General features: G+C 35.7%; 5 protein-coding genes across 12 annotated transcripts; 1 reads left to right on the forward strand and 4 right to left on the reverse strand.

Moving 5' to 3' along the window:
- Window positions 1-283: 283 nt before the first annotated feature.
- Window positions 284-4,630, reverse strand: LOC111791652 (ATPase 9, plasma membrane-type-like). Of its 3 annotated transcripts, XM_023673077.1 has the most exons (10): window positions 4,254-4,630; window positions 4,006-4,125; window positions 3,813-3,911; window positions 3,587-3,724; window positions 2,509-3,498; window positions 2,117-2,426; window positions 1,512-2,026; window positions 1,260-1,433; window positions 813-1,177; window positions 284-615 (listed from the first exon to the last, which is right to left on the reverse strand). In XM_023673077.1, the coding sequence occupies exons 1-10, from the start codon at window positions 4,299-4,301 to the stop codon at window positions 519-521; spliced, it is 2,856 nt and encodes a 951-aa protein (XP_023528845.1). In that variant the 5' UTR covers window positions 4,302-4,630; the 3' UTR covers window positions 284-518. The 3 variants fall into 3 exon arrangements, with proteins under 3 accessions (XP_023528845.1, XP_023528844.1, XP_023528843.1); XM_023673076.1 differs by having other exon boundaries at window positions 540-1,177; XM_023673075.1 differs by having other exon boundaries at window positions 540-1,177; window positions 1,260-2,026.
- A 1,778-nt stretch (window positions 4,631-6,408) lies between these two features.
- LOC111791655 lies at window positions 6,409-9,479 on the reverse strand. 2 transcript variants are annotated; one of them, XM_023673083.1, is made up of 6 exons: window positions 9,134-9,479; window positions 8,657-8,789; window positions 8,205-8,425; window positions 7,993-8,038; window positions 6,929-7,056; window positions 6,409-6,782 (listed from the first exon to the last, which is right to left on the reverse strand). In XM_023673083.1, the coding sequence occupies exons 1-6, from the start codon at window positions 9,302-9,304 to the stop codon at window positions 6,696-6,698; spliced, it is 786 nt and encodes a 261-aa protein (XP_023528851.1). In that variant the 5' UTR covers window positions 9,305-9,479; the 3' UTR covers window positions 6,409-6,695. The 2 variants fall into 2 exon arrangements, with proteins under 2 accessions (XP_023528851.1, XP_023528850.1); XM_023673082.1 differs by lacking the exons at window positions 6,409-6,782; window positions 6,929-7,056 and adding an exon at window positions 7,428-7,718 and having other exon boundaries at window positions 7,865-8,038; window positions 9,134-9,477.
- Window positions 9,480-10,114: 635 nt separating this feature from the next.
- LOC111791654 (protein RAE1-like) lies at window positions 10,115-15,537 on the reverse strand. Of its 2 annotated transcripts, none has more exons than XM_023673080.1 (12): window positions 15,339-15,537; window positions 15,181-15,232; window positions 14,963-15,049; window positions 14,647-14,724; window positions 14,351-14,544; window positions 13,472-13,613; window positions 13,275-13,355; window positions 12,918-13,046; window positions 11,827-11,904; window positions 11,138-11,209; window positions 10,515-10,595; window positions 10,115-10,417 (listed from the first exon to the last, which is right to left on the reverse strand). In XM_023673080.1, the coding sequence occupies exons 2-12, from the start codon at window positions 15,220-15,222 to the stop codon at window positions 10,367-10,369; spliced, it is 1,035 nt and encodes a 344-aa protein (XP_023528848.1). In that variant the 5' UTR covers window positions 15,223-15,232; window positions 15,339-15,537; the 3' UTR covers window positions 10,115-10,366. The 2 variants fall into 2 exon arrangements, with proteins under 2 accessions (XP_023528848.1, XP_023528849.1); XM_023673081.1 differs by having other exon boundaries at window positions 15,181-15,244.
- Window positions 15,538-17,516: 1,979 nt separating this feature from the next.
- On the forward strand, window positions 17,517-21,697 carry LOC111791656 (DCN1-like protein 4). Of its 3 annotated transcripts, none has more exons than XR_002814668.1 (10): window positions 17,517-17,718; window positions 18,725-18,809; window positions 19,125-19,199; window positions 19,289-19,325; window positions 19,738-19,821; window positions 19,935-19,995; window positions 20,097-20,203; window positions 20,646-20,711; window positions 21,165-21,316; window positions 21,418-21,697. XR_002814668.1 is itself a non-coding variant. In XM_023673085.1 (10 exons), exons 1-9 carry the CDS (start codon window positions 17,637-17,639, stop codon window positions 21,258-21,260), a joined length of 693 nt encoding a protein of 230 aa, XP_023528853.1. In that variant the 5' UTR covers window positions 17,517-17,636; the 3' UTR covers window positions 21,261-21,286; window positions 21,418-21,695. The 3 variants fall into 3 exon arrangements, 2 of the variants coding, with proteins under 2 accessions (XP_023528853.1, XP_023528852.1); XM_023673085.1 differs by having other exon boundaries at window positions 21,165-21,286; window positions 21,418-21,695; XM_023673084.1 differs by lacking the exon at window positions 21,418-21,697 and having other exon boundaries at window positions 21,165-21,387.
- Window positions 21,698-22,276: 579 nt separating this feature from the next.
- On the reverse strand, window positions 22,277-25,047 carry LOC111791657 (deSI-like protein At4g17486). Of its 2 annotated transcripts, XM_023673087.1 has the most exons (4): window positions 24,942-25,038; window positions 24,669-24,825; window positions 23,626-23,913; window positions 22,277-22,825 (listed from the first exon to the last, which is right to left on the reverse strand). In XM_023673087.1, the coding sequence occupies exons 2-4, from the start codon at window positions 24,799-24,801 to the stop codon at window positions 22,554-22,556; spliced, it is 693 nt and encodes a 230-aa protein (XP_023528855.1). In that variant the 5' UTR covers window positions 24,802-24,825; window positions 24,942-25,038; the 3' UTR covers window positions 22,277-22,553. The 2 variants fall into 2 exon arrangements, with proteins under 2 accessions (XP_023528855.1, XP_023528854.1); XM_023673086.1 differs by having other exon boundaries at window positions 24,669-25,047.
- Between the last annotated feature and the right edge of the window lie 418 nt (window positions 25,048-25,465).

Raw genomic sequence — 25,465 nt, forward strand, 5'->3', positions numbered from 1 at the left:
TTTTTTTTTTTTTTTTTTTTTTTTTTTTTTTTTTTTTTTTTTTTTTTTTTTTTTTTATAAAATATCATTTAAAATAAATTTATTTATTTCATACTTTTTTTGTATCATAATAAAATTTGATATCTAATTTTATGAGATTTTTTTAATAATAGAGATTAAATGTTACTAAACTATCATGAATGGTATGAAATTTATTTCAAATTTTAGGGTTTTATATCTTAAATTTAAATTAAAAAGTTGAAATATAATTAAATTCAAAATTATTTATTTTATTAATAATAAGACCCTATCCGTTCACACGTGTCGGGTTAATTGACCAGCATAGGATTACAGCAAATCACAATCACACGTGCTGGCGACTTATTGCCATCATCCTACTTTCCTACTACAAAAATCAAACAACAAGACAGCCTCAATAATGAACGAAACCAAAATCTCAATTTTCTGATTTCTTTGTCTGCTTGCTGTCGCCGGCGGCCTCCTTTCCGGCGCCGGTATCTCTCTCTCTGTCTTCTTCTTCAAACAGTGTAGTGTTGTTGGATGGTTTCAATGTCCAGTCCCTTTAGCTTCACCACCGATTCAACATGTCCCTTCAATGTGTGAAGCTCTCTCAACCTTCACAATCAATATCAAAATCATCATTATTCATAACACTAAAGAGAAAAGAAAATATCGGATTGAACACTAAAGAAAGTATTCGTAACAGTTCACGCCTACCACTAGTAGATAATGTCAGTTTTGGCTCACTACGTATAGCAGTAGGCCTCACGGTTTCTACAGTTTTAGAAAGCTTAAGTTGATAGGGGTTATACCTTGCGACCTCAGCACGCTTCTTGGCTTGCTCAGCGATTTCAGACAGCTCCCTGTAATTGTTCTTGTCATGGAAGAGGTCAGATACTTCTGGAGGCTGCAGGCCATGAAGGGTACGTTGAGCTGCAGCCCATTGAGCCTCCCTCTCGCCAATGCCATAATCCTTCTTTGATGTGAAAGCAGTCCTGTTTTGGAGCATATTATCCCAAGCCTTGCCGCTCAATGCATATCGAGTGGCAAACTTGAAAACATCCAGAGGAATGTAGAAGACTATGCTGTAGATCCAGATCACTCCAGCCCATCCCCATCCAATCCCTTTCATGTCAGCAAAGGCCCAGTTCGCATACACAGCAATCAGGGTAGCCACCTTAACAAAATCAGCCATGGAAAATCGTAAGCTTAAACTTTCATGGGCTCATTTCATGTCTTTATATTCCAAGTGTTCTTACCAGCTGTGCTACGAAGAAAGCAAACACTAGGAGAAGACCAGGGCGTTCTACAAAGGACCAGCTTCGAGATCTTGTCACAAAGATGAGTGCCTGACTGACCGTGCTAACTTGAAGATAGACAGCTGCTGTGAGCTCGCCGCTGCTTTCTCTGATGGAACGCACACCAAATTTGTCCTGCACGAAGAAAAATATGAACACAGAAGCAGAATCATTAACTAAAGCAACAACCCAATTGCTTGGAATTTTCCCTACCGAAAAGAAATCGGTAGTGTGAGCGATCCAGAAGAACACAACAGTCATAACGGCTAAGTATGAACCCAAAACAACGCCGGTGGCAAAGATCTCGCGGAGCTTCCATGAATCCGGGAGAGGAGAGGGTTTTACTCTGTCTTTAGAGATGGTCATGATGGTGCCATCATTGAGTATGGCTATGATCAAAACCATGAAAGGGGAGAAGTCAAATTTCCAAATGAGAGCTATAAGCATAAATCCCACAACAATACGGATGGTTATGGAGACTGCGTAGATGGTGTAGTTCTTCATTCTTTGGAAAATGGCTCTGCTTGTTAGAACAGCACTGACGATCACGCTCAGTCCTGGCTCTGTCAGGACAATATCAGAAGCGCTTCTTGCAGCATCAGTTGCATCGGCCACTGCAATTCCTATGTCGGCCTTCTTCAATGCTGGCGCATCATTCACACCATCTCCTGTCATACCACAAATATGCTTCCTCTCTTGAAGCCTCCTTACAATTTCATATTTATGCTCTGCATTTAACAACAACAACGGACATTCAGGCACAAACATAACTAAAAGAAAGCCTAGGATCGATCGATCGGTTTAGTAATTCGACTCACCAGGGAAGACTCCTGCAAATCCATCAGCCTTCTCAATAAGCTCATCAATAGGTAAAGAAGAAATGGACTCGTCCTTGCTTTGTCCAAGAAGTGAGGAAGATGGGTACATGTTCGTGCCCATTCCAAGCCTGCGGCCAGTTTCCTTGCCAATGGCCAGTTGGTCGCCAGTGATCATCTTGACGTTGACACCAAGATGAAGTGCCCTTCGGATTGTCTCTGCACTATCATGCCTTGGAGGATCAAAGAGAGGCAAGAGACCAACAAATTGCCATGGCCCTCCTGCACCTTCTTTGGTCTTTTCTGGAACGGTCTGCAGCAACAAAGAGATTTCATCATCATAAATGTCATTCACTTATAGATTATGGGATTTCGAGGCCAAACCAAACAATTACCTGTCGGCCAACAGCGAGAGAACGAAGGCCACGATCGGCGAATTTGTCAATGATTGAATGAGCCTTCTTCTTGACATCATCACGAAGGTCACAAAGTTCAATGATCTGCTCTGGTGCTCCTTTGCTAACACGGTGCCAATTGCCATCATTGTCAATATAAGTAATAGCTGTGCGCTTCTCAACTGGGTTAAAGGGCAAGAAATGGACCTCCCTTATGCCTTCTCTGGCCTCCTTAGGATCACCAAGCATCCCAACAATGCAAGCATCAATGGCGTCTTGATTCTCAACCCTGGAAGCTCTAGCTCCAAGCAAAATCACAGTATCTTTGTCCACATCTCTAACAAACACCTCAATCATGGATTTGTCAACTGTAAGCTTATTGAGAGTTAGAGTTCCTGTCTTATCACTGCAGAGGACATCCATTCCAGCCATTTCTTCAATGGCTGTCATTCTCTTTGTGATAGCACCCTGCTGGGATAGCCTATGAGAACCAATAGCCATAGTGACTGATAAAACAGTGGGCATGGCAATTGGGATACCCCCAATGAGTAGCACCAAGAGATTGTTAATACCATCTCGATATCTACGATGTTGAATTGGGTACATCACTACTATTTCTATCACCATCCCTACGGCGATGGAGCAAATGCAGAAGTTTCCAATGGCAGTCAACACCTTTTGGAAATGACCCACTTGATTTGTGCTATCAACCAAGTGAGCAGCCTTCCCAAAGAAGGTGTGGACACCAGTGGCAATTACAACAGCCTCGATCTCCCCTTGCTTTACAGTGGAACCAGAAAACACTTCATCACCAGAGCTCCTTGTCACTGGTAAAGACTCACCGGTAAGTGCCGACTGATCAATCTTCAGCGGATCGCCTTCCAACAAACGAGCATCGGCTGGAATGATATCTCCTAACTTAACGCTGATCACATCTCCTGGAACTAAGATTGCAGCCTCTTCCTCACACCATCTTCCATCACGAAGAACCTAACATGAACAACAAAGTCAGAGATGATTTCGATTCCATTAGTAATGGGGATTCGGAATATCACACATGTATCAATCAACTCTTTACCTTGGTTTTTGGTGCAAGTCCTGCCATGAGTGCAGCTGCAGCATTGCCTGCATTGTTTTCCTCTATAAAGCTGATTGTGGAATTGATAATAAGCAATGCAGTAATACCCACAAAATCTTGCCAGTCGGGTGGTTGCCCCTGCAATTTAGCCATTAAAATCATATGACTATCTCAGCAAGAGCTTATCCTTTTCCTTATAGAATACAGAGAGAAAGAGAGACGTTACCCCTCCATTGGCAAGAACAATCGCCATGATAGCAGCAGCTTCCATAACCCACGAAAGTGGATTCCACATAAACCCCAGAAACTTGAGAAATTTACTTTCCTGTTCATGAAGAGTTTAAAAACCATTAGAATTTTCTTTCAATTGATAGCAAAAGTGGAGAAAACTACATCTGATCATTAAGCTATTAAGTGACCTTCTTCTCTTCAAGCTTATTTGGGCCAAAGAGTTGAAGCCTTTGGCGCCCCTCCTCTGAGGACAAACCCTCTCGGGTACATTTCAGTTGTTCAAACACTTCCTCAACGGGTATACGCTCCTGTAAATCACAGATTGCCAAAATTTTAAGTTCCATCAACAAAAGCTTCCTTCGAAAACTGAAACCAAATCTTCCAATACGTTCATCGTTTCTCAAACAGAAACATAAACAAGATGAGAAGAACTTACAAGATCGACGTTCTCATTCTTGATCTCCTCTAAGCTGATGTCGGTCATTTTGAGATATATAAAGAAGGAAACAGAAGAAAATATATATGATTATAGCAACGAAAAAGAAAACGGAGAGAGTTTTTGGTGAAATCAGTGTTTTCGATTTTCCATAAGTATAGATTAATGAAGCGCCATCAGGTTCCTTCAAATCGAGGTTGGGCGGGGGGGGGAAAATGGTTAATGGTTTTATTCTTTTTTTGGTTTTTCTTGTTGTGTTGAAGTGAGGAGGAGTAAGGTGCTTTTATAGGGATGTTTTTGAGAGATCTTGATCGGAATGAGCGGAGGAGCGGAGGAGCGAGATTCTTGGTTCTCCTGCAGGCCCGGTCTTCCGCCATTGCTGCTACTTTCTGTTTCCTTCTCCTTCAGTCTAGCGCCATCTGTTGCAACTGGAACGGAAGTGGCTATTTACGTTTATACCCTCGTTTATTTTCTTTTTAATTCAAATTCAAAACAAAATGATTATAATTATTTATTTACGAAGATTTTAATTTGAAAAACAATATATATCATTTAACCCAAGTTTTTACCAATCCTTCACTTTAATTAAAAAAAATTCAAACCTATTCAAATCCTAAAAATTAATAGAATATATATAATTATTAGATCGAGATCTTAATTTATCTTGAATAATTGTTACAATTTTTATATGTTCAATTTTTGTTACATTTCTTCGATAATTTTATAAGAATAATATACATATTTCTTTTGCACGCTTGAAATATTTACTAAAGATTTTGTTGAAATTTTTAGAAAAGAAAAATATAGAATATTAAAAATGATTTAGTTTGTGGTTTAGATTATCTAAAATGGTTGAATTTATAAAATATTTTTCAACTTTGTATTTTAAAATACTTTCGAATATTAAAAAATTTCAATAATATATTTTAAACTATATATATAAGTTAAAAACTCTTTAAACATTATTATAAATTTTCAAATAAATATTCAAAATGTTTTTATCACTAATATATGAACGGACATTATTTGTACCTCATTTTTAAAATAAGTTTCAACGTTTAAATAGTTGTATTAATATCCTTAATCTTATAAAAAGTTAAAAAATTTGTCATTAATACCCTTCCCTCCGTGGTATAACGATAGCGTGAGTGTAAACTAACTAAAGACTAAGTTTACAGGTACGTAAACAAACTCGTCTGGGGTTTATGTGCGCGTGCGTGAGCTATGTATGTAGAGGAGTATTACACATCCAATACTGCCCCGGACTTGAAGTTGAGATCAAGGTCATGAAATGATGTTTAATGATAGGTCTCAAACAAAATTTAATGTGATTGCATTTCTTGGTCGTGTATGTAGAGGAGTATTATACATCCAATACAGCCCGAACTTGAAGTTGAGACTAAAGCCATGAAATGATGTTTAATGATAGGTCTTATACACGATTGCATGTGATTGCATTTCTTGACCTAGCAATAGAGTCACTGTGAAGTCATTTACTGAGCATTTCTTAAAATACCAAAACCACATTCAACTCTTACTTTTCGAGTAAAAAAGCAAAGTACTTCTACATGGACTGTGATGGTTATGAGACTAAAGTTAGAGTAGAAGCATCCATGTTATTTGTAGCCCTTAGGGTTATGAGCATACAAGTCCATGATATTATTTTGAAATGTTTTAAAAGACTCGCATATTGTATGTTTAAATGCATCGGAATACTTCCCTGTTATGATTAGTACGAGCACGTACACTACGATAATATGATATGATATTATGTACACCATGATGCTATGTGCCCTCCCTTCCCACCATAGTATAACGGTAGCATGAATGTAAGCCAACTAAAGACAAGTTTCAAGGGTACGTAAACAAACTCGCCTGAGGGTTCATGTGTGCGAGCATGGGCCGTGTTTGTAGAGGAGTACTACATATCCAATACCGCCCAGACTTGAAGTTGAGACCAAAGCCATGAAATGATGTTTAATGATAGGTCCCAAACACGATTGCATGTGATTGCATGTGATTGCATGTGATTGCATTTCTTAACTCCAATAGTGAGACATTTACCCAAGCCGTGTGCTACTCTAATATTTTAGGTGAGAATAACTTTAGACTTTATTTATAGTTTCTACTATTTTTCGGCACGGTACACCTCTCATAGTCTCTAATACTTTCAACTTCATGATTGTATATCATCCAATTGAACAAAGACTTTTAATTGAAATCTATGAGGGAAACAATAGAAGTTCAAAAAAGCTACAGTAGCAGTCACGATTCAAGTTTGAAACTCGAGCTACAAAAAAAAACAAACACACTGATTAGCAGTACCTCTATTCATAGGAGACTGATATGCTAATGAATATGCTCCCCATTCCTCCTCTCACTCACGCTCTCAACTAGTTTCTTTCTGCAACCAATAATTTAGATCAATTAAATTTCTCTTTGCTAGAACACATCGGGATGGAAGCGTCCCGGAATCGAGCTGCTTTGTTCAGTCTGCTTCAAATGCATTGTCAAAGCATAATTGTTTATCTGTATAACAAAACCAACAGGATTTTTTTTTTTCAACTGGTCAGAAAAAGTTGCATCAACACAAACATGTTTAAGAACTTAAATTAAACCAGGACTGTTGATAATTGGGAAGAAACTTAGAAAAGTTGTACATTTATTCCCCTCACCTCTAGGGTTCTGAGCTGCTCCTGATATTGACATACCAACTGTTTAAGATGTTGCAACTCTATATTTTTACCCTCAAATTCCTTCTGACGTTCATGCTGAATCGCAACCGCTCGCTTAAGAATTGTATTTTCTCGTAGANGAAAAAAAAAAAAAACACATTATAAAACGATCAGGGGCAACACAAGCATCAACCACAAATGAATTAAGGAAGATTATCGTTCCTCATACAGCTTAACCTCCAGCATTTCAGAACTAAGGTAGCAAACCATTGAGTCTCTTACATGAGAAAAGAATACATCTTATTCTAAGAAAATGGATTCATAGTACTCTGAATGAGAACTCCGTTTCTTGTTTTTCAAATCTTAATCAAAACCTAAACCCTCCTCTAATCTGCACAAGGCAAGGGTATAATTAGGATTCCAAACTAGGGACAGCAAGTTAGGGGGACCCATTGGATCACTTCCATGAAAAAAGCATGCATCAAATTCTTGAACAGGGTGAAGTTCAAAAAAGCTACAGTAGCAGTCACGATTCAAGTTTGAAACTCGAGCTACAAAAAAAAACAAACACACTGATTAGCAGTACCTCTATTCATAGGAGACTGATATGCTAATGAATATGCTCCCCATTCCTCCTCTCACTCACGCTCTCTACTAGTTTCTTTCTGCAACCAATAATTTAGATCAATTAAATTTCTCTTTGCTAGAACACATCGGGATGGAAGCGTCCCGGAATCGAGCTGCTCTGTTCAGTCTGCTTCAAATGCATTGTCAAAGCATAATTGTTTATCTGTATAACAAAACCAACAGGATTTTTTTTTTTCAACTGGTCAGAAAAAGTTGCATCAACACAAACATGTTTAAGAACTTAAATTAAACCAGGACTGTTGATAATTGGGAAGAAACTTAGAAAAGTTGTACATTTATTCCCCTCACCTCTAGGGTTCTGAGCTGCTCCTGATATTGACATACCAACTGTTTAAGATGTTGCAACTCTATATTTTTACCCTCAAATTCCTTCTGACGTTCATGCTGAATCGCAACCGCTCGCTTAAGAATTGTATTTTCTCGTAGAAGTACTTCAATTTGTTCCTTCAGTTGCATATTCTCCTGGGTGACAGTGAAAAGAACATAAGTTTACAAGCCTGGCTCCTTACTTTATGGCAATAGCATGTTTAACAAGCAAGTAACCCAAACCAGAAAGCCTACCAGTATCCCAAAATTGTAACCCAATGATGTGGAAAGTTATTTGTAGTGGCCATTAAAACTGAAGTACCTTGTGGAAATTTTGTGCAGCATCAACACCAGCACGTGCACTAATTGAGTTCTCTAAAGCCTCCAATGCTCTTGCTGCACGACTCCTAGCATCAGCTACGTCGATAGCGCTCGCCATTTCCACAACAAACAAGTCAATCCATTTTCTACCATCAAGAGAAACGCTGCTCGGTACTGAACAATTCTCAGAAGCTGCAGCCTCTCCATTGTTAGCAATCGAACCTGAGAAATTTTTAGGCATGCACTGAATTATTGATCTTTATAGNGGGACAGCAAGTTAGGGGGACCCATTGGATCACTTCCATGAAAAAAGCATGCATCAAATTCTTGAACAGGGGATTTAATCTTGAATGTGATGAATTCATCATAATAATATAATTAAAATCTTGAGCGAATAGAAATAAAGAAACAACATATGAAGCATGTCCTTCATTGCTTAGAATTTTGTGATACCTTGATCCAAATTTGGCTCTGGTTCTGCAGTAGCAACAGGATTCTCAACAGCAGACCCCAAACACAGGTCACTCAGACTTTTGATGGCAGCATCCAAGTCATTGCCACATTCTTCAAGGGCTCTTACAAGAAGCTGGAAGGAAAAATCAAAGCACGATCAAGAAAACCCTGGGGGATAGTATTAATTATAACATACATGCAGCAGTTATGAAACAAGTCACCGAAAGAGATGCATTGCGAAATAAAACTGAATCGAACCACTAAAATTCCATTCCGCAAGTAAGTCGAATTAGTTGATATTGCACAATCCAGAGGCATATTTAAGCAATACATACAAGAAGAGAATAACAAGAGTCCCCCAAGGCCATCAAGATTCAGGCTATAATGGCATCAAGAAATATGAGATTACACAGAAGCAGGGAGTAAAAAACAGGAATTAAAATCGGAGTGAAAGAAGAAAGGGAAGTAAGAAGAAACCTGATGGTCCATGTGGGGAAACAAATGGTGGAGGTGGTCAATAAGAGAGGAGGGCGCAGGGAAAGTAATGGGAGAAGTAGAAGAGGAGCAGCGGAGGCGCTTGGAAATGGGAGGCGAAGGGGGGAGTTCTTCAAAGAAGGATCTCTTGGTTCCGCACACCACAGCAGACATCGTCTCCGGGTAGTCGGTTGCAGAAACTAATGACTAAGACCACCTTCGTCGCCGGAGCAACACAGGAATTGAAATCGGAGACGACGAACAGAAAGGGAAAGCAGAGAGGTTAGGGAAGGAAGGAAGAAGAAAGGGAATGAAAGAATTTGATTTGTTTGGGGGTTAGGTTTTTGTAACTCTCCGTTTCCCCCCTCTTCTAATGCATTAACGGAAAGGAGCGTTTAACGGCTTATTTACATATAATTAATTAATCAACGGAAAAAAAAAAACAAAATTAAATATCAAACGGTAGAGTCAAAGGATAGCTTTCTTATAATAATTAGGTTAAACTAAAAAATATCCGTTTAAAAACTTTCATTTGAACCAGTTTGTTCAAAACAATTCTACTTAAAAAAGGGTTTTAGGTTCATGAACTCCATCCAAAAAGTCTTACCAAATTACTCGTTCCTATTTAATTCTTCAATTTCATAACTCAAAGATCTACAAAATTTTAAAAAATGTTACATAAATCTCTAAACTTCATTTGTATATTTAATATATATCTTAAGCGTTTGAAATATTTATTGGGCGCTATCATGTAAGAGATCATGATTGATATTACGAAAACAAGTTATTTTGTGCATAGGTCGAAAACAAGTTATTTTGTGCATAGGTTGAAAGGATTAAGTTTGATCGAGTAAAAACTTATATAACCAATAGAACTAATCAAAATCGCTAAACTTGGCTTCAGAAATATTATAAAAATCCTATCAATCAACCAATTGGGTCATCAAAATTCGGCAGTGTGCTTCAAATTAAAACTGTTCAACCTCACTAAAAACATCACCACTGGTTATCAACTTGGTAAAAATTACAGTTTCTTAGCCGAAGGAAAACAACGGCAGTAGATCTATTATGTATTTGAAAATTCAGTATTTCCAATCATACAAAAAGCCATACATGACGTTCTAAACTAGAAATATATTCAAGATTTTTGCAAACCTAGTTTTAACCTATTAGTAATTTGACATTAAAGAATAAAGATACATTCGAAGGGGGGAAATGTAATCGATTTTACAGTGACTACTTTCTTCCGCTGCCCCCAACCCGAGGCTTGCCTTTAACCTCGGACTCCTACAACGAAAAGGCAAATTTCTCAGTCAGTTTTCAACGATATTCCAAATAAGAACAGAGAAAAAAAGGTAATAAAAAGATTATGTACACCAAGTACCTGTGGAAGGTGCAAGTAAATGCAAGTCTTTGCTGTTGCTGGGTTGTGATTTTCTGCCCCTTTACTCCAATCATAGCACACCTATAGAAATCCCACATGTCGAGTTCAGCTCACGTCAAATAATATCTTTCTAGCGTTCTTTAAAACTATGAACAGAAGTATTCCCGCTGTTTGCTAGAAAGAGATTTCAGTCTCAAGGAGTACGGGTACCATATCATGCGTATAACGTTAATACAACTTGCACATATTGGGGTCTGAAAGCTTTTCAATTACAACTGGTTGAAACATTATAGTTTAAAGAGAAACATTGTAGGAATAAAGAAAAGGCTTAAAGGATAATAAGAAATTCAAGAGCCCTCCCTTAGGCCCCACTTCCGAGCTATTTCGAATGCTTATCTACTATTTTCTAAACACTCGATCCATTAAGTCTATTTGCAACAAACCTATTATCTAACGATCGCTATCTCTCTAATGAAATGCACGTTGCTATAGCTGCTGCTGGAAATAATGGATTATGATGGGTGCTCGTGTAACATTTGAGGGAAAGGTGGTGTAACTTAAAGAAGCAAGCATCAACAATTGATAAAAAGAATTAAAAGATTAATAATTAAGTTGATACGTACTGAGTATGCAAATATTGACCCATCCTGGTTGAAAGTGCTACTACTTATGGGCTGACTGCACCGTAACATAGCCTGGAAGCAAAAAAGATAACCATTCACCATTCGTTCATTAAGAAGAATACTCTAAATATTTTCTAGATGTTAATAAATTGAAGGAAAAGGTAGTGACTTGACACATAAAAGTCATACACTTAAGAGTTCTGTGTTGATTAATAGAACAGAACAGATAATTTGTTATAGAAGGAACTAATTGTAAAACTAGAACAAGTTGTATGCAGACATGTTCTTGCAGTTTTTTTCCCCTTTTCCCTGCTCTCAAGTTATTATAGATCTCTACAACCTGCACTACCTCCCAAAAAAATATTTAGATGTTGGAGGTATTGCACAGGTTCATTTAATTCAAGTACATAGGTGAATATTAAGTTTCACGTTAGTTTTTTACTCAATTTAATCTTCTAAAAAATGAATATACTGATTGTTCTTAAAGCTAACAACTGGAAATGAAGTTAAATTATGAAAATATTAATTGAGCCAAAAACTTGTTAGCAACTTGTTTTTGAGCATTATTCCCACCTAACAAGTTTTCTAAATGTAGTTCCGATGCAACCATAAGCTATTTTATACAGATGGAAGAAGACTGAGAAAAGAGGATTATGTAGCTGTAAGTATAATAAAGATATTGAAGGCACCTTCAGCCTCTGTTTGCTATCCTTGTCCCAGAAATTAAAAGCACCATCTGACCCTGCAGTTGCAAAAGTGTGATGCACCTGAAAGAAAGTTCCGGTCAATAAATAGCAAGATTTAAAGAACCATTAATCAAGATGCTGCAAATTATGGCGAATTGGTAGCAGATAATCACTTATGAGCGCACCAATCAGGAAAAATCCTTGTCATCTTAAAAAATAGCCAACAACAGTACACTATCCTAGGTGAGAATGCCTTCCTTTTTCATATGTCTTTGGGGGTAAATTAAATAAAAATGGAGGTCCAACTTCCTACTATAGAAAAACCACAAGGAAAAGTTGACAGATGAAAAAAAAAATTTGCTCGTCTAGGGTGGAAGGATATTATTACGTAATGCAGTACCTTCTAACCTCCCTGAGTACTACAATTCGATTTTCCAAATGCCAATATGGATTGGGTGTATTTATTTGGAGTGGAAATGAAGAGAAGAGGTCAATTAATTAGTTGGTTGGAACATGATTGCTAAGCTTGTGTGTAGTGACAGTTAAGGAGTCAGGAGCTTAAAAAATAAGAATCCAAACGGTGTAGAGATTTCCAGAGAGCCAAATAAGCAAAGGCACAAAGTGATGGTTAGAAATAATGGAAAAGAAGATTTTGGGAAGTATACTAGAACTAAAAGATCAGGAGGTGCCAGCTATCCATGGTGGATGATCATCACTGGAGTACAAGTTTGAGATGAGGAAGGGAAGTAAGCTTGAAATCTTTTGCAGCTAATTGATGGCACTCGACTTGATTGGAGGAGGTAGAAAATTCCAGAATTTGATCTTGAAGGAGGTAGTAAATGTATTGTGTAAAATGAAAAGCCCCAATTTGGGTTTCTGAAGGGCGAAGACATATACAATAGGCTTCAATACATGTGCCTTCATTTAACGAATTTTACATTCAAATGAGTGCAGTGCTCAAAAGCTGGAGAAGACTTCTCCCCTCTGATTTTCCAAAGTTCTTCTAGAAAGAAAAAAATTGGGAATTTGTGTAGTTTTGAAGTTTCTTGGATTTATTTATGCTTCAAAAAATAAATAATTTAATACAAACTTACGGGATGAAAGTTCAAGGAGTTGACAGAATATATCTCAGATCCATCCCTGTGGCACTTAAAAGTGAAGTTCTTATTCGCCAAAGACTCATCAAGGTGATGAACACCAACCCTTCCCTCAATTGAACCAACCTGGAATTGTTAATGAACTCAAATTAAGCAATTTCACATTAAGATCAACCTGTAAAGAAATAAGAATCTGGAAGTAGATTCTTATTCTGGAAGTAGTAGTAACTAAAATATCATCAAGACAGTCTCTTATCAAAAAAAATATATATATATCATCAAGACATAATATAAGAATTATACTTGAAAGCAAGCAACATCTAAACAAAGGAATATAAGGGATGGAAATATTACCAAAAAACCTTGCTGATCAGGAAAGGCAGCTACACATCTTGTTTGATACTTCAAGGGTGAAACAATTCTCTTAAATTCATTCTGTCACAGAAAGACCCCACAAGCAGATGTCAAAAACTGAAATTTAAAGAATATTATACACAACTTCATATATTACATTGTAGAAGAAATGATAGGAAAAAAGAAAAAAACAATACCTGAGGATTTTGCAAGTTAAACACTATCAGATTTCTGTCTGCAGTACCAACTACCATTAGTGGATATCTCACTGTCATTGAATAACAGCGATCAGGAAGTTGTTGAGTATGCACTGGGTTTGGCTGCCTTGTATCCCAATACCTGAGAATTTATAGAACCCCATCAAATCTTTTCATCATAACTAGAAAACATAGGTAATCTACCACAATCTACAATTACACTTCCACATGGTAGAAAAACAAAAGGCAAAGGGTGAACATGTAGACCAGAAAAGGGCAAATTGTCTACCTTTGCAGGGCGCATTTGCTATTTTTCATCATATTAACTAGGGACTGCAGTGATGCAAGTTCTAGAATATCAAAACAAGAGAAAATGCTAAGAGAGAGAGAGAGACGGAGAGTCAGGTGCTTAGTGGATATGAACCCACTTATTTTCAGCAACATCTTTCATTTTAACCTGACTAATTGAAATGGTTCAACATGTAATTTTATGTTAAAACAAAATACACACTCATATTCATAATTAATCTTAGGAAGAAACATAAAACAGTGAAACCATTTGAGGAAAAAATTAAGGAGCAATACTACATCAACTCATGCCATAGAAAGGCAGAGGCCAGAGCCACATGTCTTGCTTACACGTGCCTTAGTTTGAACAAACAAGATGCCCACATCATAGATGGATGAACCGACATCAAAACAGGCTAGTGAGACAAATTGTTTGAAACTGACTCCTAGAATGTTTTTCATGTTCCACAATAATGAACTGAGCTCTAATAGTGAAACTGTGCTACTCATATTGAAAAGAATATATGGATGTCACAGAACGCATGTTTTAATTACTTAAAGATAATTAAGAATCAACAGATTGGTGCTTACTTCAATGTCTTGTCCCAGCTTCCAGAGACTAATAGGCTCATCTCAGGGATCCACGCAACTTCTTTGACAGGTGCTTCATGCATGGCTACAGTCATGGCTTGGCCACCGGACAACAAGGGCCACATTTTAACTTGTTTGTCGCAGCCTCCAGAAAACACAGTTGTTCCATCGTCCTTCCACGCTGAGCATAAAACCTAAGCCAAAAAGTAATGTGCAAGATAACTTAGCAACGTTTTGGATCTTACAGCAACAAAATTCTAATCAAACCACAAAACCAAAACTAAATTGTTATATACCGGTTGATCGTGAGATATAGAAGCCTTAGGCGTACTGGCAACATTACTTGCATTTTGCATTATTTCCCAACAACGAACCTGCAGAGCCATTACAATTAAATTATAGAATAAACTCGCAAACCTCGAAGACTATACATCAATTGACATTCTCTTAGCTAATTTGGATAGAACACCTCGAAGAAAAGTAAAAATAGCAAGCAAAACTTTCTTATTCGCATAAAAGTAAACCCTAATCTGGATAGAAAATAAACAAAACGGTTAAATAAGCAAGTAAAAGCACAAAAAGAGTTGAAAAGAAGAGGAAAAAGAAAAGGACCTGATTATCCCATGAAGTGGCAACCAAGTGATTGGCCTTTGGACTAAAACTAAGGCTCGACACAGAATCACTCGGAGGCTGAGCAACCTAAAAACAGGCATTAAAAAAGAAACACAACAATTAAGTTTAAACCAGACCAAACTAGGCATCGAACTGATTTACAAATGAAATCGAGTTCCAAAATCTTACGCACGTTGCACACATCGATAATTACTTACCTCGACGGATTTATTAGGGTTAGGATTCGCAAATGCAGACATTAGGAGCTACCTGCAAGTATCACAACGCGAACCATCAAGAGATTTGAAGAAATATACTGACATCATTCTACGTTAACAGAATTAAACAAAAGAGAGAGATTTCGAGAGCGAATTACCTTCACCGTGTTTCCGAGGGGAAAAAAACAGAGATAAGCAACTCTGATTGCTCGGAGAGACAGCGATTTCGTCGGAAGGCTGAGACTGCGGCAGCTGAGAGTGCAGCGTGCGCGGGTGAAGTGGCTGGCAACGAGAGAGAGAGGAATGGCTGAACGTCAAAATAGGGCTTAGAAAACACGATGGCTATTAACACAAAATTTAAAGAGACGGAAAATTAATCTTACAAATATAATTTTTTATTTATTTATATATAAACACATCTGAAAAAATTAATAATTTAAAGTATATTTGTGAATTTTATTTAATGAAAATCAAAATAGATAGTTTCAATTTTAAAACTTTTATCTATTTGAACAAAAACTGAATTATAAAAATAAAAAATAAAAAATAAAAATATAATTTTATAATGCGAAATTTCCAAGATAAATATATTATGATAAATAAAAACATATTTATAATTGATAAAAATATTTTTAAATTGATTCCAATCAAACATATTCATCATTTAAAATAATTTCCAAAAAAAATATAAAATATAATAATTGTTCCTTTCAAAGTGCTTAAATTGGAAGCTATTAAAAACTGACCCTAAAATGCTTAAATTAGAAGCTATTCATAATTGACCTTAATAATATTAAAAATAAATAAATCAAAATTTTAAAACTAAAATAATAGTTTTTAGAATTTGACTTAAAAAATGTGAAAACTATGGTAAAAAAATTAGGAGTAAGTCACGTAAAATTTAAAAGTTAAAAATGTAATTTATATTACACCCAAAATAGGTCTGATAAATGATATCCAAATGGCCGAGTGTATTAAAAACGAGCTTTACCTTGGCGTTAATCCTGATTGATTATGTACAAGAACGGATCAAATAAGTCTAACATAATTTTTTTTTTCAATATAATTTCTGTTATAATATGATGTTCGGTCAACATAATTTTTAAAAATTCAAATTAAGAAATATATATATTATAATCGAGGTTGAAGAGGCAAGTAAGGAGCTGCCTCTTAGAGATTATGTTCGGACAAAGAACAAAAGTTGTTCGAGGGAAATTTTCTATTTTTTTTTTTAGATTTATTGCTTTTAATATTACACTACACATATAAATATATAAATCAAACCCTACACTCGAGTTAGGTACATTAATACATTGTCATATTATTAATTTAAATTAATGATAAAAACATATATTAATACATCGAGACCAATTACAAGTTTACACTTGTCTTCAAATTAAATAAAAATATGTGGAATTTTGATAGATCAATTAATGACATTTAGATCGATCTATTGTGAACTTCAATGATGTCCAATCAAATTATGCTCCACAACATCTGGTCCCGAGACTAAGTTAGCCCAAACTAGCTACAAATTGGTTAACCAAACTTATTAATATCGTTGAGTAGAGTCTAAATGAGCTCAAGCTCAGTCTTAAAGTGAACCAAACCTAAACCAACATTTAGTTATTGATCGGTCCGCTCGAAGCTAGAATTCAAAAGGAAAGTGGAAGACATTTGAAGCACACAACGTATCAAGAAGATCAATGAATCCAAACTAATTAACCCGCCAATGATTAATACAAATAGATCTACAAGTCAGTCAATTAACAGTCCAAAAGTCAATCCAAGACGATCAACAAACTTGGTTGATTATAGATCAACAAGTTAGGGGTTTATTCTAATCGGTCACCAAGCTAAAAGGATTATTCAAGTCGATCAACAAACTAGGAGCTGATACAAACAAATCAACAAGTCGATGTTCATCCAAAACGATCAACTAGCCTACGACACATCCAAGACAATCAACAAGCAAAATGATATGAAAACCATAATTTATTAATATCATTAATATCTCTAATTTTTTTTTAAAAAAAATTATTTATTTTGACTATGAAAAAAAAAAAATCTAAAGATGTTATTAAAGTTCTAAAATTTTTTATTTTTAAAATACTTTTAAAATTAAAAATATATTTTTAAAATTCCCTGTTTAAGCAAAATATTAAAATAATGGTAAATATATTTATTATTATTATTTAAATTTAATGATATTATTAATTATTATTTTTTAAAATTTAAGAATACTTAGAAGTATTATTTATTTATTTATTAATTTAGTGTATTAAATAAATGTATATTTATTTAATTCCACAAAAAATGAAAGAAAAGGAAATTAGATTTGTTGTTAGTCGTTGTTTCTGTGTTCTCCAATTTGGTGCGACAAAAATCAATCTTCTTCTTTGCTTTCTCTTCTTATCTTCTCCTTCCCAATCCAATTGCACTCGAAGAAGAAGAAGATGCGGCGCTCTGCTACAAGGAAGACCGGTCAACCCAATTCAGCTTCCGTTAATTCTTCCGCCGTCGATCTCTTTCGTTCCGGTATTTGATCCTTTGTTTTTTCCACAATTCTAATTCTTCTACTTGTAATTCTCGCCATGGGAATCGATCATCCTGTTGTTATATACTCTGGTTAATTGTGTGTTCTGGTCATGGACATGGTTTTGTCTTTGATTGATTGATTGATTATACTCCTACGATGCCTTTGTCTCGGGAGATTTTTACGTTCTCGATGTTGTGTGTGCATCTTGCTATGTTGATGATTTAGTTTGTGTTTAAATAGAGTGAGGTTTCAGTGGGGTGAATAGCTCTTGTAGTTAGCTAATTGTGTTACGGCTATCAAATTTGGGAATTTCAAGCTTATATTACAGATTGTTTTGTGCATGTACCTGAGCACCTGTAAGAGCTAATCCGAGATGACATGGAGTGAGTTGGTTTCATTAGAAAGTGAGAGTTGTATACTTGGGAATTGAAAGAAAAAGAATCTGAACATGCAAACTACTTTTATTCATTGTCTCGAGATTTTTTTTTTTTTTTTCAAATTTAATTGAGTAATGAACTCTGTATGGTGGTCTGCTGGCTGTTCTTAAGCGAAACTACGTGGTAGGTGGCTTTCTCGGTTATATCGTAATAATTATCATGCCCATGTTGATGTATACTCTTTTGTTCTTATGAGGTGATTTATGTGTGAGTATCTTATTTTTTGGATTTCTTCCACCATGCTAATAGGGGGTTCTTCTTGGCCGGATTTTAGATTCTTATCTTTGCTTTTCTGATCTAATTAAATAAAACATTTCAATGTAAAATTCATTGACCATGGTCAAGGATTTATGTTGTTGTTGACTCCCAACTTATGTACTTTAAATTTGCCTGAATGATTAATCAGTGATCTACGGTATCGAAAAGTATCTTGACAAATAGAATAAGTAGGAACTTGGCTGTAGAAATTCGTTGAAATGGTCCGAGTAGAAATTTGAAGGCGTACGTTTATTAACAAAAAAAGATAATTTCTCAATTCTTATGAACTTAAGATTGTCAATGTATCCAGCTTCAAGTCGAGCAAGCTCAAAAGAGTTGGAACGGATCGATAGCCTATTTTACTCATATGCCAATGGCTCTTCTGGTTTGATCGAGTAAGTCAACTTTGGTCCATTGAAATATCTCGTTTTCAGCATTGCTAGTTAGCTTTGCCTTGTACCTGTATTTTTATTTTATTTTTTGTTTATTCAGTATTGTACTGTTTAAATGCATAGCAATATTCCAATCATAAACTCTTTTTTTGTGGTTGATTTCTTATGCTTGAACAATATTATCTTTCTTCATCAAAACTTCCCATCCATGTTATTTTAATGATCAAGGATGTTCTTCACCTTATCTTTAAGGAGACTTCTGAGTACTTGTATGAATGAGGTCCGTTTGATATGCAATACTGACTATTGTTTTAACAGTCCAGAAGGAATTGAAAGTCTTTGTTCAGACATGGAAGTGAATCCCACTGATGTAAGAATCTTGATGCTTGCGTGGTAAGTTGTACCTCGACTGATATGATAGTTGAACTTTTTTTTGTTTGTGTGACCTTATTGCCTAGAAACTAATGGATTACACATACCAGGAAAATGCAATCTGAAAAACAAGGATACTTTACCCTGGTAAGAATATTTACTCTTTTGTTGGCCTTCAAAATTAGAAATTATACAGCAGATCTTCTTTCTAGTATTGTTGTCCTTTTATTTACTGCAATATGCTTCCACATCATTTAATCCTTTCTCATTCATTTTCTTGATGTATAGTGATCTATGAAGGGTATATTTTATTTTATTCAAGTGGAGAGTTTTTAGTAACTGCTTTGGAGAGGAGTTCTTCCCCTTTCTTTTGTAATTTCATACCCTCAATGAATTTGATTTGATTTTTTTAAAAAAGAATCATCAATTTTATCTGTGTTAAGCACTGGCTTATAAGGAAAACCCTGTCATTTATATTCTCAGCTTCGACTTAAAATTTTTTGCTGTCAAGATCTATAAATTCATTTGATGGAACCTTAACCTATTGTATATCTGTTAGGAAGAATGGCGCACAGGCCTCAAGTCCCTGAGGGCAGACACTGTTAGTAAATTAAAGAAGGCTCTACCAGATCTTGAGAAAGAGGTTCAATACTTGTCTTGTTAAAAGTTTCAAACTAAATTAGTACATATAGTTAGCGCATTGCTTAATTATTGCGCATAAAGTTTTTAATTATCGATTCCTCACATTTTGAAAAGGTAAGGAGGCTGTCAAACTTTGTGGACTTCTATTCTTATGCATTTCGGTATTGTTTAACAGGTTTGTTTTGTATTTTTAATCTTCAAGTTTGGTTCATTTTCTTCTACTCTATATTGCAATTTGATCTTTATGTTATCTTTATTCCATGGACATTTTCTTAGAGGATAAGCAAAAGAGTATTGACATAGAGAGTATATGCGAGTTGCTGGATCTTGTTTTAGGGTCCGAGTTTCATGCCCAAGTCCATGCATTTATCGAATACTTGAAGGTGAGTGCCACATCATGTTTTTTTTTGCTTTTAATTTGCCACCTTTATCCACAGGCATGGTTTATTTGGCACTGCAGTTAACTCCAGCACTGCCTTAGAGGACTTCTAGATATTTAATATAATGCACTTAGTCTTAGAGAGGTACATTCTTGAGTTATAGCCTCTCTCTAGCATACCTAGTGGATGATAAAATGGACTTCACCATATTACTACTGATAGTCAGCTCTAGCCACCTAGTTAATCTGCGTGAGGAGAACCTTCAGAAATGGTTGATGATTCATGAATGGTGGTTCTGTGAAAGACATGTTGTAGAGTAACAAATTTTCTTTCATAGGGGTTTCAACATTTTGGGTTATTGATCGATTAATCACATTTTTACTGTCTTCCCCCTCATCAAGAAGGCAGAATAAAAATTTCTTATTTGCTCGTATTATGTATGCAGATACAAAGTGACTATAAGGTTATTAACATGGATCAATGGATGGGCTTCTTTCGATTCTGCAATGAGGTACTTTCATTCTCTCCCAAAGCACATGAACATGACACATTTCATTATATTTGCTTGCATCTATCGCACTACTGGTGGAATACAGTAAGAAAAATTGAGAGGCAGATAGTTTTTGGAATCTACTATAAATTTGCCCTGAATTTTACTAGAGAGTCACTGCCAATTCAATGATCTTCTCATCCCTTGAATTCAGCAAAACAATGTAGATATTTAAGTTTGTGAATTAACTGAATTCTTTTCTTTTCCAATTGGGTTAACTAATTTCAAGAATTTTTCTTGCTACTTTAACTCGTACAATAATTCCCATTTGTATTGAAAATCAGTCTGAAGGAGAAGTGTAATATTTATGAAAGATTAACTTATCTATCCACCTCCAATTGATTTGTTTGTATCATCACCATATGGTATTGATGTCCTCAATTCAAGCTGTGACACATATTGATCATTATGCAGATAAGTTTTCCAGACCTGAGCAATTACGACTCAGAACTCGCTTGGCCGTTGATCCTCGACAATTTCGTCGAATGGTTACAAGCAAAACAGAGCTAAAAAACCTGATGTCTTCATCATACAATGTATTTGATGTATACGCCATAGTTATTGAAGCAAGTATCCAATTTCTCTTACCGCTTCAGATTCAATCTATTTCATCCTTTCAAAGGGGCTTCGCTTCTAACCATAGCTACCAACATTTCTCTTTCTGCAGGCTCATCTTCGATTACACATTTGCATAGCAGCAGGATTTTCACTCATTATTCCTTTACTCTCTCAACTTCTTTGAAATCAATGGTAATCCCCATTATGTTAAAATTATCATTTCAAACATTCATGGATTATTCTTCTGCTAATTTACTACAGTTTCTTCCCATTCTTCATCATCACGTTAGCCATTCAATTGACTGACTACTTTGCAGACTTTTTGTGTATCCTTTAAAACAATTTAAACCAAACCCTTTGAATGAACGAAAGCAAAAGGCTTTATCACATGGATTATATTTGTATAGCTTGAAAGTGAATGAATGGTATGATAGGCTTCATGAATGTCTAAAAAAATGGTTAATTTTTATAACCTTTTGACCATATCTTATGGCCTAAAGCATTCAAAAAAGGGCCAAAGTAGGAAACACCAATGTCACAAAAGTATGGGCGCAACACAACTTTCCACCTTTTTTTAGGCCATTTTGCCCTTTCCTTTCAAAATACTCTTAGCCAAATCCCAAGGCTAATACTAAGCCCTATTTTACTTGATTCAAGGCACTTTTCCAGAAGGGTTTATATATATATAATAATTATTATTATATTATAGTAGTAAATTTGATATTTAATAAAATTTTCTGCCAGTTTGGAGTGATTTTCTTAGTATTCTTAAATTTTAAGAAACACAAGATTGAAAGATTGAAATTTCAATAAATTATTGATACAAATTTAAAAATTCAGATACTAAATATGTATTTTAATCTCCGTAAAATTATAAGATGATCGATACAGAACAAATATCAAAGTAACGATCAAAATGGGAAAAAAATGTCGACTCTATAGAGCATTCCGGAGGTCATATTTGCTACTAAGAAAATGAATATGCCCCATTAAGCAATTTCATCAAAATTTGAATTCCAATCCACATCTCACCTGGAAATTAAACCCAGCCTGTAAGAACTTCAATGGGAGCTCAAGAAAATCCAAGAAAATGGGAATCATTACAGAGAGAGAACAAACAGCCCACTTTGCCTAATAATACACAATTTACATAATCACTGATATACCCCCCCAAGAATGCCTTTTTTTTAGAGAGAGAAATATAATTTAGAGGGGGAATTAGTAAAATAACAATCTTCAAGAACTTTAAGTGGGTATCAATGGTGAAGCTGGAAGACGAGGACGTCTGGTTCTGCTTCTTCCTCTGCGGAGAGTAGTAGTTGAAGAAGATGAAGAAGATGAAGATGAAGAATTAGAAGCTGAAATTTCAGCTGTTTGGATTCTTCTTGCCAATTCCTTCTTCTTCTCTTCTTCTTCTTCTTCTTCTTGTTTTTCTTCACCTCTCTTCTTTTGCGCTCTGTTTTGTCCAAATTTCGTGGAGTTTAAGGTTGCTGGTAAAACACAGTTGCATATCCACCCTGCATCCAAAACCCCTCATCTCAGAAGTTCTTCACAAACACAAACATTCAACACAATCCATGACACATACTTATTAGAAGATTCGAATTTGTAATAGCCCAACCTACCACTAGTAAGTGTTAGTCTTTGTTGAACTTTCACTCAAAGTTTTAAAACGCGTCAGTTAAGGAGAGGTTTTCACACCATTATAAAAAAGGTTTCGTTCCCCTCTCCAACCTATGTGGGTTGACACACAGCCCGGTGTCTGGCTTTGATACCATTTGTAATGGTCCAAGCCCACCGCTAACCGATACGGTCCTCTTTAAACTTCTACTCCTAGGCTTCCCCTCAAGGTTTTAAAATGCATCTGTTAGGGAGAGGTTCTGCACCCTTATAAGAAATGCGTTCCCTTCTTCAACTGACATGACATGGGTTATCACATAATCTATTTACGATCATTTTGGTTTAATTTTCATACCAAAAAATGTAAACTTGTTTTTGAAATTTGGTCGCAGGAAACCATTGAGCAAACCAACAAAATTTTCAAAANCTAAAAAAAAAAAAAAAAAAAAAAAAAAAAAAAAAAAAAAAAACTAAATGATATCAAGCCACCTACCACTTAAATTTGTTATGAAACTCTATACCTACCACTTAAATGAGTAGAGAATATTTCAAGCAACTTTTTGTAAACTAGTTCAAGAAAAAAAGGATCAAAATAATTTTCTTTTTACAAAAGTAGTCAAGTTCATCATCAGCATTCAAAGAGAAACAGTAACAGCAAGAACTAGAAAAGGAGAAGTAAATTTAGATCAAAATTTACCAATTCTAGCAAGGCGATTGACCCAATTTGGGATGGGATTTCCAGTGAGTTTGATGCAAACACGGTTGCAAAAATGGTTGCAATTTTTGGTGATGAGATTATAAGCATTTCCTCTGTAATCTTTACCAAGTTCCTCCATTAATGACCTCACTTCTGCTTCACTCATATCTGTTTTCCCAATCAAAATTGATTCTCTGAACTTGAATCCATCACATTGCTTTGGTTCCCCTTCAAATATCCCTGTACTTGGATATTCATGAGCCCCAAATGCAAATTCAATTCCATGAACTGCATCAGAATCCCATAGATTTCTCAGTTTCAGATCAAAAATGGCAGAATAGATTTTCCTAGACCAAACTTCATTCAATTTTCCTTCATTTTCTCAGCAGCCAAACACAACAATGAAGGTCCAGAAAACACCAGGAAAGATTGTCCAAAAGTAAGTTATAGTTCAAGAACAATCAACAAGTGAACTAAAAGTAAAATCCTCCATGTTCATCCAATTTTCCTCCATTTTCTCACCATCCAAACAGATTCCGTCAAAATGGAGGTCACAAACAGATCAAATTATACTTCAAGACAACAAACAAGAGTACTAAATGTAAGAAGTTCGTCTAATTTTCCGTCATTTTCTCACCATCCAAACAGAATCCACCAAAATGGAGGCCACAAACAGATCAAATTATTCTTTAAGACAACAAACAAGAGTACTAAATGTAAGAACCTAGGAGTTCGTCTAATTTTCCATCATAATCTCACCATCCAAACAGAATCCATCAAAATGCAGGTCCAGAAAACATCGGGAAAGTTTTCACAGGAGTAAAATCCGACTTACAAGAACAATAAACAAGTATACAGAAAGCAAAAACCTAGAAGGTTCAATCAATTTCCCCCCATTTTCACACTAACCAAACAGAAACAGAACTCATCAAAAGTGGATTCCAGCAGATTAAGCATCAGAAATGCAGATCTAACAGCCAATTCCAGCAGATAAACCGATGAATTAGACGAAGCAGAATTGAAAAGCTCGAATTAGAACGAACCTTGTACACCAGAATGATAAACTCCGAGGCCGAGCCAATATGCGTAGCCATTAATGTGCGTCAGGTCGTACACATTGAGGTACACTGGCACCGATCCAGAGTCGCCATTGCAGGAGATTCTTCTGCACCACATTTCGATCTCACTCCCAATGGCTTACTGCGATTAATAACAACTCCATTGCTAAATATCTTCGAACCAAATAGAAAATTAACATCGGAAACATAAACAAAAAAGGGGCGGAAAAAAGTGTTGAGAGTGAAAAAAGAATTAACGGGTAATCATAACTTTCTTGATTATTAACAAAGTTCATAGTTTTTTAAAGCGGGATTGGGAATCGGGAATCTTTTAAAGCGGGCTTGGGAATCGAGAAACTCATCCTTTTTTAAAAAAATAATAATAATTAAATTATCCAAAATACCCAAATTCTATGGGTAGATTTATAGTGGCTTAAGGAACAATCTATCTTCTTTCATTTTGGTTGTTAGTTCTTATACCAGTTGTTAGGATCGCTCAACAACGCACACAATCAAGATGAGCACACAGAAGAGATAAAATACAAAAGAGAAATATTGGCTATACAAGAACAGGAGAGAGAAAATACACTGAGAGAGAAATATTTGCTATACAAGAACAGGAGAGAGAAAATACACTGAGAGAGAAATATTGGCTGTTCTGAACAGGAGAGAAAATACACTGAGAGAGAAATATTGGCTATACAAGAACAGGAGAGAGAAAATACACTGAGAGAGAAATATTGGCTATACAAGAACAGGAGAGAGAAAATACACTGAGAGAG

The sequence above is a fragment of the Cucurbita pepo genome, chromosome LG03 (assembly GCF_002806865.2).
Source record: "Cucurbita pepo subsp. pepo cultivar mu-cu-16 chromosome LG03, ASM280686v2, whole genome shotgun sequence".
In the NCBI taxonomy this organism is placed as follows: domain Eukaryota; kingdom Viridiplantae; phylum Streptophyta; class Magnoliopsida; order Cucurbitales; family Cucurbitaceae; genus Cucurbita; species Cucurbita pepo.